Below are 26,465 nucleotides of genomic sequence, written 5' to 3' on the forward strand. Positions count from 1 at the left end.
AAGTCGATTCCATTCATCGTAGGTTGTCTAGTACTGATCAGTTTAGATGTTCTTCTCGAAACGCAAATGACATGTTGGTTTTTCCATGTTTTTCTGATGATGTCACTGAAGATTGTGTGAGGAAAATTATTAAAGGTTCATCAAAAAAAATCATGCTTGTTAGACAGAATTCCTATTCATTTGTTGATGGATTACTTGGATGTTTTATTACCCTTTATAACTCAGATCATGACTGTTTCCTTAAAATTGGGATGTTTTCCTAAAAAAACAGGTTTGGATGCTAGGGGTAAAACCTATTGTCCAGTTAGCAACCTAACCTTCGTTTATCTCGAAGAGACTTGAGAAAATTGGTTGTGATCAGTTGCAATTGCATCTTACTTCATATAATCTGTTCCTTACATTTCAGTAAGCATATCTTAAGTTTCATAGTACTGAAACTGCATTACTGAGGGTACAAAATGACTTACTACTGGCTTTGAACAATAAACAGGTTACAGTAGGTCTCCATACTGTCTTTGTAGTTCTGACCAGAGTAACGGTATTCTTTTTTGATATTCATCCATTTGTAGTAGGACCTGCCTAGGTGACTAGTCCATTTTACATACATGAACTGCCCCATATCTGTGGAATCAACTCCCAGTTCAGGTGCGAAATGCCACGACTTCAGACCATTTAAGGCACTGCTAAAAACTCATCTGTTTAGGATCCCTTTTGAGCTGTGATGTGTTTTTATCAGTATTTTAACGGTTTGCACCCTTCTGCAACGGCTTTAATGTCCAGCTGTATCTATGTACTTAATTTATTTTGCTTTAATATCTGTGTTTAATCATAAATTAATGTTTTTAGTGATTCTATGTCTTTCGAATTCTGATGAAATTTTATATTACACAAGTTTATTTTTCTGTTATTGGTTGTACAGCGCATTTGAATATTTTTGAATAGAATTTGTGCTTAATAAATTCATTTAATAATTAATAAATAAATTCACCTGTTGGTGGACTGAGGACTGTAAGGGTTAAACATACATTAGATGCAAACGTTTATAGAACTGTTAAGAAAAAGTATTTCGAATCTCACATACAGAAAGACTTATCACCCTGTATTTTTTGGCTCTCGTGTTTGACAAACCATTAAAAAATGTCGAAGTTTGAGACGGAAATCTCGCTGGGCTGGCAAAAAATTCTTTTCTAGATATTTTCTGAACAAAATTTTGTACAAGAAGTTCCATTTCACCTGAACTTGCTTCAGAATGTAGAACACATAAGAAGTAGTCTAGAAGCAGAAGAAAAGAAGTTTTATTTCAAGTGATCTGGATCTAGAAAAAATCTGTAACTACATGTAGGAGGGTCAGGTCAACTCGCCCCCTGGCTGACTCACCCCCCTGACCAACTCGCCCCCCTGGCTGACTCGCAACCTGACCGACTCGCTCCCGAGGAACGTCAAGCAAGTATGGCCGGCCCAATGTGTAAAAAAAAAAGTATTGTTCCAACCAACGACCCAACAAGAACGACTTACAGATGGTGATGGATATTTGGACATCACCACTAATCACTTATTTATTCAAATGTCTTGGCACTTCCCACGTCCACTGTCTGATTAAGTTATTTGTACATCCAACATATACCCTCAGGATCACCAACTTCGAACCCTCCGTCCCATTAACCCTAACCGCCAAGCATATTGTTTGGCTCACACTACACAGTACTATAAAATACTAATAGTCTGAGCCAGAAGAACCTAGCGCTACAGATTACTATTTCTGGCTAGGTTACTTCCATTGTTACTTGTACAGAGAACAATAAAGCCATGCATTCATAGTGCCACAGCACTGTATACATTGTCTTATCTATTGTATCTTATGGCTTCACAGAACAATAAAGTCATGTCCTCTTACAAGCGACAGCACTCAGTACTACATTTTACTACAAGTAGTAATTTGTAGTATTATGTCGGGTTAGGGTTTATATTTGGGTATGTGACTGAGGTGCGCGGAAGGGACGCAGCTGGGCGGATCATGGCAGATAGAAACAGTGGCATATCTAGGGGGGCAAGGGGAGACATAAGCCCCAAGTGCCACATTTGGGGGTGCAAAAAAGCAAAGTTAATATGGTAGAATGTTGGTGTTGTGGTGCACAAAATCCCACAGACAATACACAGGAAACGCTGTGCCATGGCCCATACACATGATAATACTGAATTAGTTTTACCAATATGAAAAAAATATCTTTACCCCAAATTCCACAGAAAGAGAACATCCACCAAGCTTTAAACATTTTAACTTTCATAATTCTCAACTTTGCAAACCCCAGAACCTAAAAAAGCACTGCGCACCTTATATTTTGAGATTTCCATTGACAATGACAGGCGCGGATTTGGTGGCCCCTGTATTTTGTGACCTTTTTTTTTTTTTTCAGAAATACACCATGGAAGTGCCCGAGTTATGGTGACTTGTGGATATTTGTAACATTGTATTTTTTATACCATGAAGCAGTTCACCCACATGAGCACTTACGTTTCCGAAACTTCAGCTCTCATTTGTTTACACGTGTGACGCACACACCGCTGTACAATTCCTATGAGACGCACTACTTCCGCTCCACAGACAGTGGTTGGCACGCACTTTCGGCAAACTTCGCAAACTCTGGCTTTTGGGTCAGTCACTTTCGGTCAAAAATTGCTAGGTTTTATTGGTCTAATCTCTTAGAATACGTCACCATGGAGAGAAGAAGACCTTCAGCTTATATTGGCTTTACTGCTTGACAATCAACCAACGCTATGCACCATCGAGCCGATTACATTTGTCAGACCATCAAAAACGGTATTTTGAACTGACAAATCATAAAGCAGCCTTCTACGTATAATAAGGATCACCTATAGATTTAGGATTCCAAATATGAATGTAATTTGATTTGAGGTTTTTCAGCGAAACGCCATTCTTTGAGGGGTAGTTCTTGGGTCTGAGCATTGAAAGGTCGTGCACTTCCCAACCTATACACGTGCACATGCACAGCTCTGCCCGACTAGTGTGTACACTAGGCCTGTGCCGGGTACCCGGGTACCTGCCCGTCGATTTCAAAACCCGGTTCCATTTTTCCGGGCCGGGTACCCGTAAAAAAGTAATTAAAATAGGAACAAACATTCATGCATAAAATGTCTGTGAAATTTCTTACTGAAGGACAGACTTCATGAAAAACCACCGTGCCGATGAAAACCCGGTCCCGCAGTCATACATGAAACTTTAATTCGGAGATCGACAGCTAATTTTGTTACCCACTCCGCCCATTGTACCGCAAGTCGTTTTCCTAGTTCCGGAATTTCCTAGTTCACAAGAGCGAAAAAACCACTAAATTTCACGGGCGATAGGTCACTCGCTACGTGTGATTTTAAATATTTCTTTAAATCGAATAGTCATATAAACCTTTGCATCTAATGTCTGCTTAATCAAAATGACTTTTTTAGAGTTTCCGTTTTTGTAATTTACCGAAAACTGCAAGCTTTTCCCCTACTCTCGGATCGCGGCATTACCACGCAAAGTCGTTGCAAACTCAACTACACGGGCGCAGCAGAAATGTACGTGACGTAATGGGTTCGTCAACTGTGCGGCGCGGGGAGGGTAATGTTGATAGCTCACTGTACAGTTGAAAAGTCGAGTCAAACCTTACGCAATTTCTACCTTTTTAATTCATTGGAATTCTTATTTTTTCATATAATTTTCTCAAAATTAAAAGATTCTCTATTAGAAAAGCAACTTTTTACAATGGTTTTGGCTGAAAATGGATTTTTCGTATGGTTACGTTTTATTTGTGAAGACGTTTTTGTCCCGATCCTAAACCGATCCAGAACTAGGAAAGGTGTCATCGTCACTTTCGTCGATCGATCCTGTGAGTCCAAGTATAAAAGCTTAGATTTTGAAAAAAAAATTTGAAGTATATCCAAAACACAAAGTTGACTTCTGACCATATTTCACTCGAATTTGAGGATTTTTTAGCTGCAGTCTTACTGAATAATTTTCGCGATCCGGAACTACGAAAATGACTGTACCAAACCTATATGAACAAGAGACCAAAGGAGTTTTGTCTTATGAGGGGGAAGCGCTGTTGATGTATACTTGCATGACTGTATTTGTAACTATCAAACCCTGTCGGCCTAAATGACATTTGTGCGGAATAAGTAGTGCTTACTGTTTGAATTAAGAGTATTTTTGTCAAATAAAACAATATGAACGAAAATTACTTTATGTCAGCATTGACGACGAAGCGAGAGCGGACTGTGTTATATTCCAGCGGTACTGGGACTCCACACAGCGTGCGGTAAGTAGTGATCACGCACAAATTGTGCGGTTGATCGGCCTCTTTTTATAATCAAAGCACTAAATGTGCGCTACAAACCCAAAGAGTCAGAGAACCAGTTTAGTTAAGTTTTATACTGTAGCGGAAGGGTTTCAGCAACAAATAAGTGTCAGTATTAAGCACGTACACATTTGACTATTGAACTCGTTGGTAAATTGTATTTATATCACGAGAGGGCGCTCCGTTGTTCTAAATTGAGTACCTGGTATCTGTATGTATGTTCTAAAAATAGACCTTGTATATGGGAAGACGGTGTGTGACCTCGGGTCAGGGAGAACAATAGAATTGGGGTCTTCCGTTGGAACGTACGTAAAAAGTTGTCGTTTTGGGGAGTTGGGTTGTTGTTACGTGTTGCTAACACTCGAAACGACATGGCGCCCTGAGTGTCACGAGGGGAGATTCACCACTATATGTTTGCCAGGGGATAATTCTTGAATCAGGGGGGACACTCATCACTTTCACATTTATTACCTGTACCTGCTGTGACTGACTGGAAGTCTACTCAAATTTTGGGAGAGCTGTAATAAATGCCAGAATCATCAAAATCAGACAGCCGTGTCTCGGGGCATCTGTTCGTCTGTCAAGAGACAATTGATACCCCGGCTCTACGCGGAGCCCCCTCAACACACTACAATACCAAGAAATATTCTGTTTCAAAATTATTTTTAAATTAAAAGCAACTTGAATTTCCTCAGTGATTCAGCGGAACTGTGGATGAGGAATTGACCAAAAGAGCAGGAATGATGTTTTCTGTATGTACGTGTACTAAAGCATTTCAAATCCAAGTATTTTTTCACTCGAAAAAAAAGGAAATGTTGAGAGGTGCAAGTCATAATACAGTTGGCCAATCAAATGTCACTTGTCGAAGTGACTTTTACTTATACATTAAAATCTCAACAACTGAACCTCAGGGTAATGAAGTTATCCTGAAAAAATATTTATTAAACGAAACCACTTCATCGTGGTACGTACCTTCGTGTGGCAAAACTTTCGTATCGCTTAGTCATTTAACAACGTGAAGCGCTGCTATTTTTTTCACTTGGGCTTCCCTATGTGTGGTCTCATGACCTTTCTTTTTACGGTCACATGGCCGCTGCAGTGTCAGCGATTGGACTGCCTGAAGGGCACTACAATTGGGCCCGCGTTGCAATCAGGTTAGTTTCAGCATCTTGAAAGCCAGGATTACACAGTTGCAGCTACGTTGATTTATAATTATGCAACGTGCTGGTCCTCGTCAGAAAAGAAATGAACTTGGGATGACTGCTAACCCTATATAGACTTCCGATACTTTTAACGCCGTTTGAAGCATTTTGGTGGCGTTTTTTTTTAATCAGAAACTTTAAAATAAGTGGATGTAATGGTGTGGGCATTGTTTGAGTTACGGTGGTATTTTTGTACATAAAACTTTAAGCCTTTTAACCCATGACGTACATAGCACTGATCTGGTCCGCACGTGACACGACCAGCGCTCACCATTTGTGCACGTCACATGCGTTCCGCGTGTACGTGGTCAAGCAGCATCCGGGACATTTCCTTTGAGCGTTTGCATGTGCGTGTTTCATGTAGGTGGTTTGCAGCTCTGTTCTCTTTTCTGACGTTCCCCGTGAAGATTCGTTTTTCTGTTTCATGCACCCACAAAAAATTTGCGAACTGAAGGTAACAATTTCGTTTGATAAAAAGGTAGGAGAGATTAACTCTGACGTTTAGAACAATGTTCTGCTTGCTTCCTATGTACCAAAAAGAACCGTGTTTCGGGTACATGATCCACCGGGTCGCGCGCAATGCCATTTGTTATTAGGCGATCTCTTTTCCGGGTACCCGATGTTAACAAAAAACGGGTACCCGGTTCTAAAAATACCCGCAAATGCACACCCCTAGTGTACACGTGTACTGTACATGTATGCATACTCGCGGTCAGTCCAAAACGCATGGCCGATCTCTAGCTCATCGCAGCTGATTTATGCATTTCACTGAGGGTTTTGGTCAGAGGAGGGTTTGATCATAACTGTGAGGGTTTATACATGTTTAGTGTGACTACAATTCATGTTGGTTCGTTGGGCGATTCCGTTCATTTATGGGGGGTTCGGTAATTCTTTGTTTTGCACACATTTTCCGCCGGATCCAATATCTCGGATTTCAGTTATTAGATGGTCAATGAAGAGTTTAATCTTGATGAGATAATCTGTCATACAATTTTGAGAATAAAGGTGCATGGAAAAAAAAAGAAAATGTGCAGCGAAATTTCTCTCAAAACAATCACATGCCCCCATTTTGAAAATGGACGTTTCGGCACAGTTTGGCCTGGGTCCCTTTCTCAGCACTCAACTTCACCTCCGCCACACGCTTCATCTAAAAATTTCCCCAAAATCATTCAACACTTTATCTGTTTCAGAAAAATAGCCAATTAATTATGCAAATTTGTCAATTTATTTGGAAGTTTATTGGAATTTCAAATAGCTGGATTTAGAAGACTTCCTTTTTTAATCTATATTTTCATTTCAGAGCAAGGTTTTCCATGCCAAAATGACTAAATTTTGGAATTTATACTTAATTAACTGAATAATTATGCAAATTTGTCAGTTTATTTGGAAGTTCATTGAAAATTTAAATAGCAAGATTTCGAACACCATTCCTTCTTTCATCAATATTATTTTCATTTCAGACCAAGGTTCCCCCATGCCAGAATAAGTAAATTTGGGAATTTACACTTAAGTAGCTAATTGGTTATGCAAATTCAAGTTTTCCATGCAATTTACAAAGCCATATTTAATACAAAAGCTTTACTAGATGTTCATTAAGGCTGATACCATGGAGTATGTGGATCAACAAAGGGACTATCTTCATTCATGCAGTCATCTCAGTGGTGCCAAAACAGTAATAAGAAAACAAAAGATGACCTTTGACCTCTTGGCTAAGTTTTCCCCTAATTTCATGACATGTAGGCTTAATTGCCCATAAGTTCCGTAACTCCTCAATGCAATGTCACATTTGAAAAATTCCAAAAGATTTCTTTTCATGAAGTCCCCACTCTATCATGTATTTTGTAAGTGTATTTCTTTCTTTAATTAAAAATATCACCAGAACTGCCAAGTACAATTTCTTCAACTTCAAGATTATAAATATTGATGGTTTTTACTTCGGCCTGGCCATAACATCCAAAAGGGAAAGAAAATTTAATCTGTTCATGCTGACACGTACATGTAGGCCTTCCCTCCGAACTATGGGGTCCTACGCGTCGTCCGCCCCGTTCTCTAGGGAGCGGGGCGGACGTCAGACCCCACAGTTTCGGAGGTTACGCCTTGCTGACATGAGGAATAAATTTTGAATTGCATGTTCCTTGCCCTAAAACTGTATACATTACGTAAAGTCACCATACATGTAGGCCTACTTGTACATGCACAGCAAATGCTCAGTCACATTTGGCATGTTAGGACTGGGCCTACATGTATAGCCGGGGCTTAACTAACATGACTAACAGAGGCCCGGTGAATATCACACGTAAGTTCCAGCGCCTGCTTTGGCCTTTCATTAACCTACATTTTGATCTGTGAGTGAACAAATCCGTCTAACACAAGTTAATCAACCAGCTTACCTTCCAGTTCAGATTCAAAGACCTGGGTAATTAAGATCAAAATGGCACTTTGTTACTTCTATCGCTCTGAAGGCCTAGTCCCAAATTGTAGGCAAATGGCGGCCATGTTCGCATATTCCAAGCAGCGTCATGTGTAATTTAATAACATGTACATGTACGTGTTTGTGTATGGGTAACAATAAGTTACCGCCATCCTCGACTGCGTGCGCGTTTCTTTACTAGCCCTGGTCGTTAGATTACGAAAATGACGCTGATTGGCTATTCAATGTGAATATACATGAGCTTAACATCAGTCGCGTGCGTATTTCAACAGCAGGCCGCTCGCGCCCGCGCCTTCTCTTGCACGCCGTGCACCGTAAAATTCTTCGTTGGTAAACACGCTGACTAAAGTTCTAATTTAAATATCCCAATATTTAGATTATAAATGTAATTATTATACAATGCGCGAGGCATGGTGGCAACCAACATGGCACGGCAAGATAGTTCCCATGGGAACGAGGTTGAAGTTACCCTGTACGAGTAGCAGTTTGCGTATGTACATGTACATGTACAGTACATCCACATGTACATGTACATGTGTATGTGTACCTGTACCTGTACATGTGCATGTACAGTACGTGGTCGACCCAAGCCAGACCAGGAAATACATCCGCGTTAAAGTAGGTCCGTCATTTCGTTGAAACGCACACCCGGATGGAGGAGAGAAAAAAACATCCTCCAGGTCAATATTTAAAACTGCACTTATTTATAGCTCTTTCGGCATTGAAGCCGAACCAGATTTTGTTTTCCTTAGGGTTTTTTTTGGGGGGGGGGTCTTTTTCGTCAAGATTTTTTAAAGGGGGGGGCTTTTCGCATTTTGCAAAAGGGCATTCTTGTCAAGATGTTTTTCGGGTTTTTCCATGCACATTTCGAGAAAAGGCCTTTTTGGCAAGATTTTTTTCGACTTTTTCGCATATTACGAAAAAAGGCGTTTTTAGGCAAGTTTTTTGGGGCTTTTTCGCATTTTATGAAAAATGCATTTTTTGTCAGTTCCTTTTGTCTTTCTGCTTCGCATTTTGCAAATTCTTTCTTTTTGTCAAGATTTTTTGGGGGTAAAGGGATTTTTGCATTTTGAGATAATTAATTCTGTTTGCAAGAATTTCTTTGGGTTTTCTGCATCGAGTGGAAAAGCTTTCTTTTGTGCCCTGTTGACGCGATTAAGTATATAAGACATTTTCATCTATACCAGGCAAGATATGGGGCGGAGAGGTACCCCCTTACCTGTCCAATCCGTATACATGTACACAATCTAGACTATTGTTACCTAACACCCCCCCCCCCCCCCGAAGTCTGCAAAGAATTCCTGAGATTCCGATCAAACAATGACCAACACAAAGGCAGGGGTTCTCTTCGTCCCATATCTCGCTTCAAATGTTTTCACCTAGTCACGAACAGTCCCCTTGTAGGCTTTTTTGGGCACATTGATATTAGTAAACACTATAAAAGAGTTAATTTCACTTCAGATCACATCACATCCTTTGATAACAGGCGCCAATTTTGTTATGTAGTGTTTGCAGATCTTGTTGGAGTCTCCAACGGATAAACCTAAAAGCAGCTTATAAAAATATACCGCCATACGTTCACCAAAGCACTGCGAACTGGAATTATAGAAACCTAAGTGTTACGGTAGGTGTAAATAACAAAATAAATTGGATCAGTGTGAAGTTAAAATTTCTATAACAACTGGAAAAGGGGATGAAATGCCCCATTTTTTCTTCCAAGAAGCTCAGAAGACGAGGGGAATGGCAATTAGAAAGACGACGACGAGGTGTTTATCTATGTCCGTGAAAAGCTCGAGTTGAATGCTAGTGTGTTTCAACAGCGCGCCCCAAGAGAGTCTGGAATGAGAGGTATGGAATTCCATATCTGCCGTCGCCCGTCGTGCGTCGTCCGTTTTTTTTTTGTCTCGATTTCGCAGTGGTATTTTTAACTTTGAACCTTGATCGTTTCACATGTCCATGTATTTGTTCGATCGATCCATCGTGCCTGACTCTCATTTTAGCAGTAAAACTAGAAGATGTATTCGTTTTTGCAGTTGCGCCGAACTCCACTTGAAAGAAAAAATAATGTCCTTTCATTTTTTAAGATTGACATCGGTACAGTGACGTGTATATGAAACAATGCCGTTTTTGTTACATCGATAACTTAGTTACTCTAGACGTAACTTTACTCGTTTACGGCCTGACGTTAGGTCTATAGCCTATGTAATATTTCTGTCTGTCCGTGCACAATATCCCACAGAACATAATGTAAATAATAAAATATTTACAATGCTTGATTCCTTAATAGTTTTCATAAGAGACGAACTGATTCAACATTATTTTGAGGGCGGGTATACCTATGATGAAATCTGCTGTATACTCCAAATTAGACATGACTTGAGTTGCAGGCAGGCTCACAGAAGTCTTTTAAACAGTAACGTTACTTGTTAGCCCCATAAATAATGCTGATGTGCTGGACAACCTGTTCTCATTGGTCTATCCACCATGGCATACACACCCACAAAAACCAACTCGTCACATTTTCTGAAACTTAAACCAAGTGGTAATTGCCCCCAACAATACATTTAATAAACAGTTTGTTATCCACAGCACTGTCCAGTATTTCTGGATTTCAAGGTGAAATTTAGAGGACAAAATGGAATATCTGTATCGGCTGGCAGATTTCTTTCTGGAATTTGATAAAACAAAAAACAAGTCGGCACATTTTTACAGTATGCAAATTAGAATAAGACTGTGGATATGTTGGTCTGAACATTTTTGCTAAAAATGTTTTTCCCAAAAAAAACACTTGATTTAATTCTCAGAAATGCGATATTTTCTTGTTAAGGGGCAAGGGTAGTCTAGCATTATTGGCATTAATTATGGGACTAATATATGCTTTGAAGGTGGGATTTGTTCTTGCCTATCAGGAAAAGATCATTAAAAGTGAATTGAATCATCACATTGTCATATGTTAAATCCCGGCTTTTGCAGGCCCTATGCAACCCATTTGATGGACGACGCACGACGGGCGACGCACGACGGACGAGGCACGACGGAAAATGGCATGTTTTGAACTGGTAAATGGCAGAATTGGGACACAACAAAAAGCAAAAGGCGACAGACGGCGGACTACGGGCGATGGCAGATATGGAACTCCATAGTCCGGGTGATGGGTAGTAGTTGGCTGGATCTAATCCATAGTAGGTCCTACAAACGTTGCAAAAGTTTTTAAAAACACTCACTAATAACAACGTGTCCTTTTCTACGTAGAGATCGTGGTAGTCACCCAGAGTTTGACAACCAAAGGTTTGCCAGACTCGTTGAGGGCGTTCATAGTCTTCGATAGCCACGTGTTCTTGTTTTAGAGAGCTATTAAAAGCGTCTCTGGGTGGAAGTTGTGTCTCTTTGAATTTTTCGAAACTGTCGATGTATTCATAAGGATAGACGCCTTTTTGTTAAGAGCAGGTCTGTGCTGTTGGGAAACCGAGCTCGGAGTAATTTAAAAGTGTCTTGGGGGCAGGCTTTAACCTTGTTGTCTAGAGACGGGGGGCCATGAAATGAATCGAATCGATAAATCGCAGTTGACCCAAGCTAAACGAGATGTACTTTTCAGAGTTTTTAGCGATGCAGGTTAGTTACTGTTGCTTTTTCGAAGGAACTACCCTCGTTACATATTTTTTAATCTCCCAATTCTTCACAGATTCCAGAACATTCAAACTATAAAAAAAGTTTTACTTTGGTAGATGTCGAAGTGCCTTGCATGATCAAGTGAGAATCGTAGTTTTTCAAGTTTTGAAATATGACCGGTTTGTGGGTCTTGTTAGGCACGACTTGGAGTTCGAGGTTGCGGTAATCGTGAGCTGGACCTCTGTACTTGCCGGTTATGTATCAGTGATCTCTGACCTTTCTAAACCTGCTGGTAGTTGTTTAGCAGCTCTTGCAGACATAGTCGGTTAAGCCCTTGGTGTTTTTAAAACTAAAATCTATTTTTCAACTTTGGTTTTTGGTAACTGGAGTAATTTACATTGGCATTGATTGTCTCTAGTGGAATCGATCTTTTTCTGGCATATCCAGCAGGTGCTACACGCAGCATGTTGTTTTTGAAGTTTACCTTCGAACTCAGGCGACACCCCTATGCTGTATAATAAATCTTTCTAATCTCAATACTGCCTATTACCGTAATTTTCGGAATATAAGGCGCGGCTTATACGTTGATTTTGCCCGTGAAAATGGTCGGAGCGACTTAATCCGGGCGCCGGGCTTATATGCTGAGCTTTGACGAATAAACTTGAGATTCATGTGAAGAAATACTGATCTGTTTTTGACAAAGTTTGCATCCTTCTGGAATGAAAAATCGCTCGTTATCTGGAAACATCGTAGGCCTAGATCAAAACAGAAAGGTGGAACCGACCTGAAAGAATCGGGGCTCGACCTTCATGACCTTATCGCGAAAGATACGGTAGTCATGTTCGATACCACGCGCGGCCGGCGGTCAGGCAGCTGAAAGCTTTTTCGTTGGTGACAGTGCAAAGCCATAGATCTGACACTAATAGTAGCAGGCAACCAACTACCAGTCACGCAACTGGAACCGCGGACGAATAAGCCTCGCCGAACTCGCAATGCTCCCTTCACACATGAACCAGCTAGTCCCACAAAGGGCCCATGATTTTGGCGAGCCGTTGCGGTAGTCTTTCATGCTGCAACGATCTACCGACGCACGTGGATGTGTGCCTTATACCATAGTGCGCCTAAAACGCTAAGCTTTGAATCATAATCTGAAGATTTTCGAGCCCTGCGCCTTATAATCCGGGCGCCTTATGTCCCGAAAATTACGGGAGGCGACCAGCGTAGACTCGGAGGTTTCGGGTTGGCAAACGTTCGGCTAATGGTATCTACTTCTCGTGTAAAAGACTCTATAAAGTAGTAACAGCGTCTTCACCTCTGTAGGTTTTATTGTTTGTGCAGACAAACGAACGACTGCGTAGGAATAACCAGACAGTGGTGTTGGGTTTTGACCGTGTTAGCTTCTTGTGTCGGCACAGGTTGTGACACAGATTCAAAATCGGCATAGATCACAAAGAAAGCGTCTTGCTTGTTTTTAGAGTTTTCAAACTTGAGAACATTTTCGCATTTTTGGATTGCACATTTTTGGAAGGAGCGTCATATACTCCTTCACAGTCTTCTTCTTTTGTTGGGTTCTAAAGTGGGTCATACAATTACAGTCATGATATTTTTTACCATTGTGATTGTCTATATTGCTCAAAATAAGTTTAGAGAAATTTTTGATCCAACAAAAGTGAGCGGATTGACTGTTGCTAAAAAGGGAAGTTGATCAGTTCTTCGTTTTTGCAGTTTTTAGAGTGGTAGAGAGGAAACACACCGTCTTTTGCGTTTAAACCAAATACATTTATTGTCAAGTCGTCCTGGGACACTGGTGTAGGAAAGTCCACGTCTGCAAATTTTAAACCGTCAGACTCTCTGTAAGTGGTGGTGCTCGCTTATTTTATAGTACTTTATAGTTTGAGTTTGCCGCTGCCGTTTGTGGACTTTGTCTCTGATGAGTCCTTTAGCCACTCTCAATGCTCAGCATATCATTGTTGATCTTTGTTTTGCACGTTTATGATTGCTTTTTGGCTGCTAACTTTTTTGGGAGCGGTATGTAACTACTTCCTCTCAACGGTTGATAACGAGACACGTTGATATAAAACGCAACGATCTTGTCGAGTACCCATCAGATCAATTACAGTTAAATTCGTCTATTTTCTGTTAAAAGCTGTACTTTCTGTTCTGCGTTTGGACGCCCTGTCCGTGAAACGCCGTGATGTTTGTGCTCTGAAACGTAAACGTTTCTATAACAGCGTCTTCTTGGCATGGTCTTTATTTTGTAAATTGGACTTTGATCCCCGTTTGTAGCTTGTAGGCTCCCGTTTCTCGAAACTCAGACAGCGTTTTTGCTTCGATGTATATAAAAGTCAAAAAGTGATCTAGATCGTTTTCAAAGAAACGAGGAATTAATTTCTAACTTCTATAATGTCCTTGGAATCATCAGATACCTTGACAGTTTGCCTCGACACATGTTTCCGGTCGGGTGTAAGCTTTGATCGCTGCAATCAAGTCTTTTTTGAGCATGCGACCGTTTCTGCCCGTTGTGATCGGGTATATTTGGTTGTTTTGTATCACTTCTAACAATTGATGATAGGTTTTACGCTGTAAGTTTTTAAATTGATCTTGACTCCTCGTAATCGCTTGTACAAGTTCTTGTAAGGTGTGCTGACAACTGCTGGGTGGGGTTATAGAGGCACGTTGTATCGCTCGATGAAGTTTGATAAAAATGACTTAAAGTCTAATGTGATCAAAATCAGATAACACAAGTCGATACTGTGGTCTTGTTTCTCGGTTATTTGGAGCACCCTGTTGGTTATTTGGCGCACTGATTTTAATTCTTGTATTACCTTTCATTTAACATGTCAAAATTTAATAACAGTTAGATTTAACCCGTCCTCTAATTTGAGGACAGGTTAATTTTTTGTGCGTAATAACAGAGATGCGACAGCAGAGCGAGAGAGGGTGGGTGGCTCTCGCGTTTAGGGTTTGGAACGGGTGAGATTTCTTGGGATTTTTCAAATTTTAGAAAAAAAAATTAGAAAAAAGGGTTAACCCCGGTTAGCGTGGAAGGCTTTGTACATGTACTGTATATGCAGGGTTTTTATAGTGTACGGGAAGAAGTTCCTCAGTCAACGATCTCTCTTTGATGTGTTTAACATGTTTAATTTGTTCGTAGAGTATTATTGGTTAAAGATGTATAAATACACAGTATTGTAGAGAGCCGATTTTTATTAAAATGAAACAGTCACTTATCTTGATAATTGACGAATAAAAAGAGGATTACATTGCGGGCATGATGATCTTGATGAACAGGCGAGAGCGATGTTGAAATAGAGTATGCAGAGGCAGTACTGGCGCGCGCACCACGCACACAAATCGTGCTGTTGATCGGCCTTTCCTTTTTTTATTCGTGAACCAAACATATAGGCCTACCAGGTAACAGGCAGATTGAATTGGTAATTGGCAGTGATAAGTTGGATTTTACAGCAATGGTCAGATAGCTACAATGTGTCGAAGTTTTTAAAACTCAAAGTAGGTGATTTTTCGTTTTTAAATTCAGGCCCAAGAGGTCATGATTGAAGAGATAAACATAATCACCGCGGTGGATGACAAATACAGTAAAAAAGATAATCGATGACTCGCGGTGTCGTGTTGCTGGTAGCGACGTTTCGGCTGCTAGTGCTGCTAGCCTTCACCAGGCAACTGAAGTCTGGATGCTGCAGGGTCTGCTATATACCGCCGGACCGCGTCCTCCGCGTGTCCCCCGCCGTGTATTGCGGACGCAGTACAGGTGACCTCAGCGGGCGTCGCCCGCTCCACTTCATGGGCGTGAAGGGGCGTGTCCTCGGTATGGCTCCGTTGCGCTCCGGTGCTCCGGTGGTTGTGTTGGCGGATGGTGGGGAGCCAGAAACCGGGGATGTCGATGCCGCTGTCTCTGTTGATGTTGTGTCTATTCAGGCGGATGTGGATGGCCTCCTTGACGCGTCTTGTGTACCAATGCTGGTCTTGGTCCACGCACTGCACGCTGTCCCAATCGGGGTGGTGACCAGCTCCCCAGGTGTGCTCGGCTACCGCTGACGACTCCACACGGGAGAGTCTCACGTCGCGTTGGTGCTCCTTGATTCTCTCGCCGATTGGTCTGCCAGTTTCGCCGATGTACACCTTGCCACAGTCACCGCATGGTATCTTGTAGACCACTCCTCCGCGTCTTCCGGGTGGGATGGGGTCCTTAGGGCGCACGAGTTGGCTCCTTAAGGTGGTGGGTGATCGGAACACGGTGCGGACGCCGTGGTCTTCCAGGATCCTCTTCAGCCGTCCGGAGATACCGTCCACAAAGGGAAGAACGGTGAAAGCCTTGTACTCCGGTCGCTCCACTTCGATGCTGGTCTTGGGTCTCGATGACTGTCGGATGAAGGACGCTGGATACCCGTTCGCCTTGAGGGCAGCGGTGACTCGGCGTCTCTCGGCGGCTGTGTGGCGTGGTCTGGTAACCAGGCGTGAGGCGCGGTCATGTAGGCACTTGGCCACGCCCCTCTTGACGGACACTGGGTGGTGTGAGTCAAAGGCCAGGTACTGGTCGGTGTGGGTGGGCTTGCGATACACAGTGCTGGTCAGACTGCCGTCGGGTTCCCTGTGGACCATGGTGTCCAGGAATGCAATGCTGCTGTCTTGCTCACTCTCGATGGTGAACTGGATGCTGGGTTTGAGACTGTTCAGGTGGTTGAGGAGACGGCTGGTTTGATCTCGTGGTGCAATGACAAAGGTGTCATCGACGTACCGCTTCCACAGGGTAGGACGGCAGTCGGGTGGGCAACTCTGCAGGGCTTCCTCCTCGAAGGATTCCATGTACAGATTGGCAATAACCGCTGACACCGGACTACCCATAGCTGCTCCGTCTGTCTGCTCGTAGTATGCTCCCTCGTACAGGAAATACGTGGAGCGTAGGACAAACTCCAGCAGGGAGACGATCTCAGTAGGGGAGAGCGTTGTCCGGTCAGGCAACTCAGGGTCTTCCTCCAGGCGGCGACGGGCCACACAGCAAGCGCCATCTATGGGGACGTTGGTAAACAAAGACACTACGTCGAAGGAGATCAACGCCTCATGGCTGCTGATGTGCTGCCCGCGGAGGAACTCTGCGAAAGCTGTGGAGTTGGGCACGGTGTTTGGTGTATTACCGGTCAGCGGTGACAGGATCCCGGCTAGATGCTTGGAGAGGTTGTACGCAAAGGAACTCACGCATGAAACGATGGGTCTCAAGGGTGTCCCCGGCTTGTGGATCTTTGGTAGACCGTACATCCGGGGAGGCTGCTTGCTGGTGGGACGCAACTTCCGGTAGGTGGCGTCGTCAAGATTTCCGGACTTGTTAAGGGCGAGAAGCTGGGCCGTGATCTTCCTGCACAGCCTGTCGGTGGGATCCTTAGCCAATTTCCGGTAAGGGCCCGTGGAGATGAGCTCATCCATCTTGTCCCGGTATGTGTGGGCGTCGAGGATCACGCTGGCACGGCCCTTGTCGGCGGGAAGGATCACGATGGAACGATCCTGCCGTAGAGCCTTCAGGGCGCTGCGTTGCTTCCGGTTGATGTTGCTCCTGGGCGGGCGTGCCCTCCGTAACGTGGCGTTGATTTCTCTGCGTACCAGATCAGCTGTTTCCGGGTCAAGCCTCTTCAACGTTGTTTCCACACTGGCCACGATCTCCGTTGCCGGTACGTGGTCGGGGGTGACGGCGAAGTTGAGGCCTTACCCTAGAAGAGATGTCATGATTGTTAATCGCCGTTTTTGACGCTCATTATCAGACGAGTTTATTAAAAAATATTTATCTAGCCAGCGCTTTCTGGAAAGCTTCTCCATCTCTTAAAAAACTGTATTCGGTATAACTTTTAAAATGGAACAAATCAACACATATTGGTACATTGCCAGCAACAGAAATGTGCCAAAGCCTCGACACGGAACTGCCAGATCCCCTAACTGCTGTCGAATTTTGTGGACACCTTTTGTATGTCTATTACAGTTCACCTGTTAACACATAATGTATGCTCAAAAATGGCCAGGATTTGTACCAATCATGAATTTTAACTTTCCCGTACTAGTACACTCGGCTTGCGTGAAGGTAATTCTTTACTAGGCCAACTTTCACCAACGCACGTCCGGCGGCCGGCCCGATGATGTGTGTACTCGGCATGGAGACCAACGGTGAGAACCATGTTGTGCGGTCGGGCCTACGTGCTTTATATGAGCGTTTTCGAAACCAGTGGATTCGGTTAGAATATTGACAAGAATATAATATAAAATCAGTACTCAGGAAAAGTGATTGCCGAGCTTTCAGTAACTGAGTACCTTCTTCAGGGCAAGCAGATTCAGTTCTGAATGGATTCGGTTTGACTTCAGTTTCGTTGGTTCCAGTCAGAACATGTAGTTTCGATGTACATGTACGCGGCTCGGAATCTTGCACGCCGAATAGTTGCGCGCGCACACTGTACCGATTGCACTGTTGAACGGCTGAAAACAGTCCACAACAATGGCAAGAATTAACGTTATGTCCGACTTTATTTTCCCGTTGTTGTCTTTGGTGGTTATGTGTTGAATTTCTTAACCCACCAGACGTGGAGATAAGGACGCATAGGAGGTACAGACGTGATATTGGCTCCTTGGAAAAGGTAGAAATGTTGCAAAATTTAGTTACAAAATGTTTCGCCCGATTTAGCACCCTTTAATACCCTGGACTTCCTCCGTAGCGTAGTACGGTCTGGGAGTCCACTTGGCATGCCTGGTCTAGGCGATTGTTGGTCAACTCGCCCCCTGGCCGACTCGCCCCTTACTACCTCGCCCCTTACCAACTCGCCCCCTAGCCAACTCGCCCCCTAAGTTATCCACTAAACCAATTCAAGCTCCATTGAAAATAGTGTAAAATTAACCAAGGTTGAAGCCCCATAACAAGCAACTGAAGTCCCTGAGGCCTTTCAAACAAAAACAATGTGTTGTTTGGTCCTTCAGATTTCATGTGATTTTCAATTTTTAGTAGGTTAACCAGTGAATTTATTAATTATCCGCCCAAAACAAACTCACCCCCCAAAAAGTGAATGCTGCCAAGCCTTCCCAGTGGCCATTTTTCAAATGACATCCCTCACCTTCCTCGGGCACTTCTGACCATGGAGGAAGGACACAGAAGGAGTTGTAACTCAGGCACTTCAAAGCGTCCAATGATGGTCGCCGCCGAGTCTGACGAATAATAGAAAACATTCCAAAAATGCCTTATTGCTGCCTGCATCTTAGCTGGACAAGTGGGGCCAGTAATACTCTGGCAATACTTGTATTTTTTTGCTTGCAATTAAATACAAACTATCGATGTGACCAGGAAATAGAGAGAGAAAAATTCCTGATATTAGACCTACTTTTGCCATCATAAATAAACTTTTTAAATGTTGACACACTGTTTCATTATCCATGCAAAGTTTGTAATTCTAGTCTCCTCCGTCCAATATACATCAGTGTCAAAGACTTGGAACGAATTTGGCTAAGACTGGCCAACAAAATGTTCACTATTACTGGAAAGCTTAGTTCATTAGCAACAAAATGAGCTATTTCATCACAAGGAGTGATCGTGAAATTGCATAAAATACGCCTTTGTACAAATGCCATAATAAAAATGATTCAAACAAAACACAAAATCTTACCAACAGCTTGGCTATTAATTCCTAAAAGAAGTCCAGCAGAAAGCGTTCGAGAAGTGCAACAACTGCACATGAACACTTCGAGTATACAGCCTAATAAAAGCAAATGCGCAAACACTACATTTGATGATGTTGTTGGTTCATATCAAGCACCAACGATGGCATGAATATTCAACTTCCTATACTGCAGTACACAACGTTTTAGGGATGCAGATTACCAACGAAAAATTGCGGCGACGATCATGGGGTACAAAGGGAGCTTATGGTTGTAAAAGAGGTGGTGGATAGCAGGCGTGCGCTGCGCTCTGGCTATGGACATACCGGGCATGGCAGAAAGTGGTAATCAGCCAGATGTTATAGCCTGGGCAGTTCAAGCTCCTTCTGTGTCCTTCTTTCATGTTCTGACTAATTTTCAATCCCATTTTTGTCTGCTTTGCCCCCAGATGGGTGCCCTTGAATCTACAGAGATGATCCTGGGCCATACTGACTCAATCCCACCATTTCTTGGCCCAAACAGACCCCTCTTTTCGAAACAATCTCTGGGGGTACTTTTTGTGCGCCTCGGCCTGGCGGAGAATTTTCCTTGAATTGGGACACTGCACCCCCAAGCGCAAAGCACGTATGGCCGGCCCATTCACCATTTAATAAAAAACACAATCAGTCAGAGATGGAATCGGTGATTGTTGCGCTTAAAGATGGGTTCTGGGGTTTGCAGCAGGCACTCAAGGTTGAGAATTATGATAGTTAAAATGTTTGAAGCTTGGTGGATATTCCCTTTCTGTGGACTTTGGGGGTAACAATATTTTTTTGATATTGGTAAAACTAATCAGTATTATCGTGTGTATGGGCCATGGCGCAGCGTTTCATGTGTATTGTCTATGGGATTTTGTGCGCCACAACACCCACACTCTACCATATTAATTAACTTTGCGGACTATTTCGGATAAAAGAATGGTACAAATAAGGCATAATGTCCGGCGACGCAAACCTATGGAAGTGTTAAGGAGACATGATTTATGACAAAGGGGGTAAGTTATAATTATTTTAGTCAGGTATAACTAGATAGGGAAACACCAAAAGGAAATTGACAAGATTGGAATGTCTTCTCAACTACATCACATTGTTTAATTAAAAAAGCTACCGGAAGAATATACATTAAGTTACTACGAAAGAAATTAAAAACACTCTCAAAGATATTTAATTCCAAACAAAGGAAGAAAAATACGAATATCACGAGTTGAAATCACTCCCAAAAATATTATGAAAATAATTTTAAACATTTTGGGTCGACTCTGCCAGCGCTTGTCTGAACTGGGTACATAACAACAACAGAACTGGATATCAGGGTCACTACAACAAGATTAGCCGACTTGTAAGTGATTAGTGGTGATGTCCAAATATCCATCACCGTCAGTGAGTCGTTCGTGTTGCGTCGTTGGTTAGAACCATTGTTTTTTTTTTTTAAATACATTGGGCCGGCCATATTTGCTTGACGTTCCAAGGGGGGCAAGTCAGTCAGGGGGGAAGTCGGCCAGGGGGCGAGTCAGTCAGGGGGCGAGTTGGTCAGGGGTGAGTCGGTCAGGGGGTGAGTTGGCTAGGAGGCGAGTTGGTAAGAGGCGAGTCGGTCAGGGGGCGAGTTTACGAGGGCGTGAGTTGGAAAGGAGCGAGTCGGTAAGGGGCGAGTCGGTCAGGGGGTGAGTTGACCTGACACTGTCTAGGCAGTGGTAGGCCCTGACGTTGTTAGCTAGAAAAAAGACGTTTCGAGCACCATTATCATGGCTCATGATCATGATGATGAGGTTTGCTTCCATCATCAAGGTAGCTGATACATCCCCAGAACTGTTACCGTGGGGTCCGACGTCCGCCCGCGGATGTGGGAGCCGGGCAGACGTCGGGGGGTATCATCATGTACATGTCAGCATGTACAGGTAGCTACTTCCCAAACGGTAAAGTACAACAACTCCGTAGATCTCACTGAAGCAATCCTTTTCATGGTTCCGCATGCTACAGCATTTTAAAAGCTGCCCATTTAGCTAGCCCCACTAGTGTGGCACGGACCCTCGCTGCCGCTCCATCCTTAGCCACACATCTGTTTACGCAATTTTGTGTCGGTGAGGTGAAATCTTCAGCGCACCCTCTTATAATCGTAAGCGCAATTTTTTTTGCACACACAAATGATCCTTAGCCTCTCCGCTTTCTAATGACCATTTTACTGAATGATTTCACTCACATTATTCTGGTATTTTCCAGTCTTTTAGCCTTTACCCATTAAAACTCACCGTCACACTCTCACATGCCATCTTTAAATTAAAATGAGTCTCTTGAACTTTATACGTCACTTGACCCCGGCCCGCAAACGGCTGTTCCATGTCAACACGGATCTGATATACAGCTGAAGTCTCGCAGACACAGCGATTGTGCAGGTCAGTTTATTTTTCGGTAGAGTTCTTGACATGGAACAGCCGTCTGATGTATAAAGTTCAACACACTCATTTTTTTTAAGCCAATGACAAAAATGGTCAGCGACATTTCTTCACTGGTGAAAAGCAGAAGGCACTTATGATTACAGAGGACTCCAAACAACTACATGTACATAGTAGGCCTACACATGAACTTGAGTTTTCAGCTGTTTGATGTACAAATGTAGGCCTACGGTACGCTTATTACCTGGTATATGTTTGGTTTACGAATAAAAAAGGAACGGCCGATCAACAGCACGATTTGTGCGTGATTGCTACTTACTACACGTGCTGGCACCAGCAGTGCCTCTGCATACTGTGTTCCCGATCAGTATAGCATCGCTCTCGCCTGTTCATCACGATCATCATGCCCACAATGTAATCCTCTTTTAATTTCTCAATTATCAAAATAAGTTACTGTTTTATTTTAATAAAAATCATATCTCTTCAATATTATGTATTTATACATGTACATCTTGCTTTAACAAATAAAATTCTAGGAACAAATTAAACATGTTTTAAAAACACTTCAAAGAGAGGTCGTCGATGAACTTATTCCCATACAAGAACCCTGCAATAAGGCTGGCTACGCTGACAGAGGTTATTCACATAAAACAGCAGGTTGTGTTGCAAATTTATGTTTACAAACGGAAATATAAAGCAGAACAAAATATGAACATTTTAGGGGTAACCAATAGGGGATCACTGGTCAGTCTGAAGTCCCTGATCCAACAAAAATGGAACTGTATTTGTTTATATCGGCACGCAGGTTCAAGCCGGGTACCAGTCACGGCCTCCGTACAGCAGGCGTGCAACAGACCTTCAATGGAAATCGTGCTCGCATAGTGTGTGGACACAGCTCAGATACCTGTACGTGCGTGCACTTTGCAACTCAATGAATTACACTTACAAAAGTAAGTAACGTCCTCAATTTTGCAGTCCAGGGTTTGCTCTGAAATTTCTAATCCCCCAGACGGATAGGTAAGGCCATGAAGAACTTGTAAACATGAAGTTAGTTTCTTCAACAAGGTGTAAACCAAGAACAAATTAGAACCAAATCTGTGATTGTTTTGTACATAAGTCTTAAAACCTAGACTTTGGTCGTAATGAAATGAAGACTGGCGTCCAACTTGGGCTAGGTAAGTAGCATACAATTGCTGCTAAAAAATTCCAAGTTACTACACCGTTAACATTCTGTTAACACCCTTAAAACACTAAAATATTACCAGGACCGGTATGGCCAAACTATAAAAGGTTAGACCTTTGAAATTTCCATTTTTAGTTTATAAAAATTGCCTCGGAAGAACGGCCACGAAGTCAGCTGCCATGTGGCCTCAAGGTCTACTCAGACAATACCATTGAACTATAGGGTAAATATAAACCAACACATGCCCATAGCTTTATTTTATTAATATTTTTGTGATGAATGTATTTGCATCATGTACCTAAATGATACAATCCGAGTTCCATCAAAAGGCAAAATTGTGGTCAATGGTTACTCTACTTAGAGATAAATTTTTTTGTGTGAAAAAATTCCATTAACCACTTCCTGCGGGGATTCCGGATCCCTTATGTGCGTGGATCGCTTTATGTGCGTGGCCAAGGTCACCCAACTCGGACAAAGGGAACAGGGCCTTATAACAAAAGACAATACTTGGAACAAAAGACCAGACTGCTGGGCATTACTGACATTTTTTCATTATCAAAAAGTGGAGATAATCCAGCCTTGTTTTGAAACAGTATACCACGGTTTGGGACATGTAGAGTGAGCGAATTACCACCAGGGAACAAAAGCGCTCCACCACCACAGCGATGAGCCACACAGCACCCCTGCATGCTAATCTTGCCCCTATTGAAAAGAGGTCAGCAGCGCATTGAGCTAGGCTCGTGAACAAAATAAAGTTGTATAACACTGCAAAATCTGGTTTTTTTTTACAAGGCTGCAGGCCTGGCTGAAATACCCAGGCGTTAATAGATTTTGCCTGTCAGGCTAGAGGGGCCACCGGACAGTCCTTCACGTGTTTGTAAATGTCCAGTAAATGAAGATAAGAATTTTTAAAGAATTTTGAAAACAGAAAAAAATGATAATTATCCCGGACCAGCAAAACCTTAAAACCTTAATTCACTGAAAACAGTGTTTAGCCCATATGCTACAGTTCTGTGCCTTCAGCTCTTCAGCTGAATTCTACTGCATTTTGGAGGTGTTAACTGTGCGTTGACATGACTGTCATGTGTTGATGATATGTTGCTGGTTATTCATACCTGCCAACTAGTACGAATTTTGGCATATTTTGTACGAAAATTGATGAAAATACGACCTTTTGTTTTTATCGCTGTAAAATACAGATTTCAATAATTTTGACACGGACAGAAAAAGAGGGCCCTGTGTGAAATCTAAGCTAAAAAAGCTAAAGCGGCTGCAAGCAAGACGAAGCCACACGTCATGTGAACTCACAAATTTGGACGTATCTTTGCGTCATGGTCTTTGTTGGCTGTAACTTTGCATACAATTGAAGATCGCCAAATTACCAAAATGAAATGTCATGAAAACGTGTACAAAGTCAATGGGCTCAAATAAATAGAAAAAAATCAAATAATAAATCACTTGATAACATCATCATGATGTCATTGCTCTATGCACAAGGGTCCTTCAATGATGTAAGTTTGATGAAGATCCCAAGTTGCTAAGGGACTAAAGTGGGTGGTGGAAGAAACGTGTACAAAACAAAGGGGATTTTGGTCAGAAGAAAAACTGGAGGTTTTGTCTGTCTTAAGGACAGAGCAAAGAGCTTTTTTGCATTTTCTTTTTTTCTTAAGAAAAGGACATTCCTTCATTTGAGATACTACCACATTTGAATTCCTCCCTTTTGGACATTAGGAGATATACTTTTAAACAATAAGCCTACTTCCGGCTTCAACAGGAAGGAAGGGTCTCGTTATTTGACCTACACAAAATAAATTCAAGACCACATTTTATCCTGGCACTTGCTGCAAACAGAATGTTGCGGGAGGCCATGGTTGATTTTATATCGATTTTTAAACATTTAAAGGAATATTTAAATATTCAAAATTTAATAATAAATCACGTGATGACGTCATCATGACGTACATATTTCAGAATTATCTTCGTTTTATAGTTAGTGCTTGCTGTAAGTTTGACGACGATCAAAGATTATTAAGGTACGAAAATAGTGCCTCGAAAACGTGTACAAAGTCAGTGGGCTGAAATAAATATTGAAAAATAAATAATTAATCACTTGATGACGTCATTATGACGTCTTAAATTTGGACGTATCTTTATATCAGGGTCTTTGTCGGTTGTAACTTTGGTTACAATTAGAGATCGCCAAATTACTAAAATAGTGTCATGAAAACGTGTACAAAGTCAATGGGATGAAATAAATGGAAACAAATCAATAATAAATCACTTGATGGCGTCATCATGGCGTCATTGTTCTATGCACATCTTTAGGTAAGGGTCCTTCAGTGATGTAAGTTTGATGAAGATCCAAAGTTGCTAAGGGACTAAAGTGGGTGGTGGAAGAAACGTGTACAAAACAAAGGGGATTTGTGTCAGAAGAAGATGAAGAAGAAGAAAAAACAACAACAAAAAGAATGCCTCTTTCGCAACTTGCCAAAAAGCCAAAAAGAAAAAAAAAAGAAAAAAAAAGTTTAACGGAAACAAAAGCTGTTCTGACTCTAGCTGAAACAGCTAGGTGTTTGTGAACAAAGACAAGCTTTTTCGGAGTTGGCTGTTTTAGTCAAATCGTATTATAAAAGAAGAATGTTTACAAAATAGATTTGACATGATAATATTACAGTTTCATTGAATACAATATTTGCAAGCAACTGGGGACCCCCAAGTGTTCCTCTTTTGTTTGTACTACAACTTTTTAGAAGACCACCAATATGTTTTGTACCCAGTTGTCAATCAGGGACTCTATGAATGGGGGACCGTATTGTCCTCTATTGTTCAGGGTCCCCAATTGAATGCAAAACCAAACTCACATACACCCACACACCAACTTTGCTTCACAACTGCGTTAATCAGAACTTGCAATATGTCAACATGTGTCAATGCAACCTTAGGCCTTTACACCATTACCTGTTAATATCATTGTTTCGTTGTATAGCAACTTCCTGTATTGTGGATACCCAACCTCTGACATCTACATGTATGTAACTGCAGTTATGTTGAATTCCAATGCTCTGAACTACCGGTAACATAGACAACAGATTTATCTCTAGGTTTCACTTCAGCAGCAGCATGAAGGGTACCTATATACAGAAGCAAAAGAAATTGAACAGCTTACATGTACATGAACATGTAAATAGTCAAACACTGTGAACCAGTAATATGCTTTTGTGTTTGGGCACATTTTGTTTTGAAAATGTGAAGCAAACTGCCTTCATGTCTTAGGGCATTTTTTCTTAAGTGTATCGTATAAAAACTCCTGACTTCTTTTCTGTCCTGAAGATTTCCAGACACTTCAAATGACATGGGGATCAATTGAAAATATTGGGATCTCATGAATGCTGAAAAGAAAACTCTACACTATTCTTCCAAACCAGTTTGAAAATTTGTTTGCAGTTGTCTTTCAATAAATTATAGCAGTTGCATGTACATGTACACATACAAGTAAATCAACTTCCTGTTGATTGCAGTTTTTTAAGAGTACTTTGATGCAGCTCTTCTCACTGTTCTGTGGCTTAGTCCTTTTGCTTTGTCTGTAGGCATCTTTGAAACCAGGGATATCTAACATGAATGA

General features: G+C 42.0%; 3 protein-coding genes across 16 annotated transcripts in view; 1 reads left to right on the plus strand and 2 right to left on the minus strand.

The window, feature by feature from the left end:
• Positions 1–8,100, minus strand: part of LOC110985312 (lysine-specific demethylase 4A-like) — a 178,095-nt gene extending 169,995 nt beyond the window's left edge. For all 3 annotated transcript variants that reach the window (XM_087143837.1, XM_022246251.2, XM_022246250.2), the window contains exon 1: positions 7,942–8,100. The gene's annotated coding sequence lies outside the window, so the exon portion shown is untranslated. The remainder of the gene's footprint in view (positions 1–7,941) is intronic.
• A 5,282-nt stretch (positions 8,101–13,382) lies between these two features.
• Positions 13,383–26,465, plus strand: part of LOC110988048 (terminal uridylyltransferase 4-like) — a 179,533-nt gene continuing 166,450 nt past the window's right edge. For 2 of the 12 annotated variants that reach the window (XM_087144092.1, XM_087144103.1), the window contains exons 1-2: positions 17,969–18,223; positions 22,466–22,610. The gene's annotated coding sequence lies outside the window, so the exon portion shown is untranslated. Of the gene's footprint in view, positions 13,445–17,623; positions 17,827–17,950; positions 18,224–20,792; positions 20,932–21,133; positions 22,075–22,465; positions 22,611–26,465 lie in introns of those variants that run through there. The other 10 variants (XM_087144100.1, XM_087144102.1, XM_087144097.1 and 7 more) reach the window with 9 other exon arrangements.
• On the minus strand, positions 15,063–17,770 carry LOC147797159 (uncharacterized). The gene is made up of 3 exons (XM_087144320.1): positions 17,698–17,770; positions 15,746–17,305; positions 15,063–15,070 (listed from the first exon to the last, which is right to left on the minus strand). The coding sequence occupies exons 1-3, from the start codon at positions 17,768–17,770 to the stop codon at positions 15,063–15,065; spliced, it is 1,641 nt and encodes a 546-aa protein (XP_087000446.1).

This window comes from Acanthaster planci, linkage group LG12, assembly GCF_054643075.1.
Source record: "Acanthaster planci isolate LZ-2023a linkage group LG12, COTS_SCS, whole genome shotgun sequence".
NCBI lineage: Eukaryota > Metazoa > Echinodermata > Asteroidea > Valvatida > Acanthasteridae > Acanthaster > Acanthaster planci.

Coding starts and splice junctions, on each gene's coding strand:
- LOC147797159 (XM_087144320.1), bottom strand. CDS start 17,770: ATGGTTCTCACCGTTGGTCTCCATGCCGAGTACACACATCATCGGGCC. Junction 17,306..17,697: donor CCGGACGTGCGTTGGTGAAA/GTTGGCCTAGTA, acceptor TTCTAGGGTAAG/GCCTCAACTTCGCCGTCACC.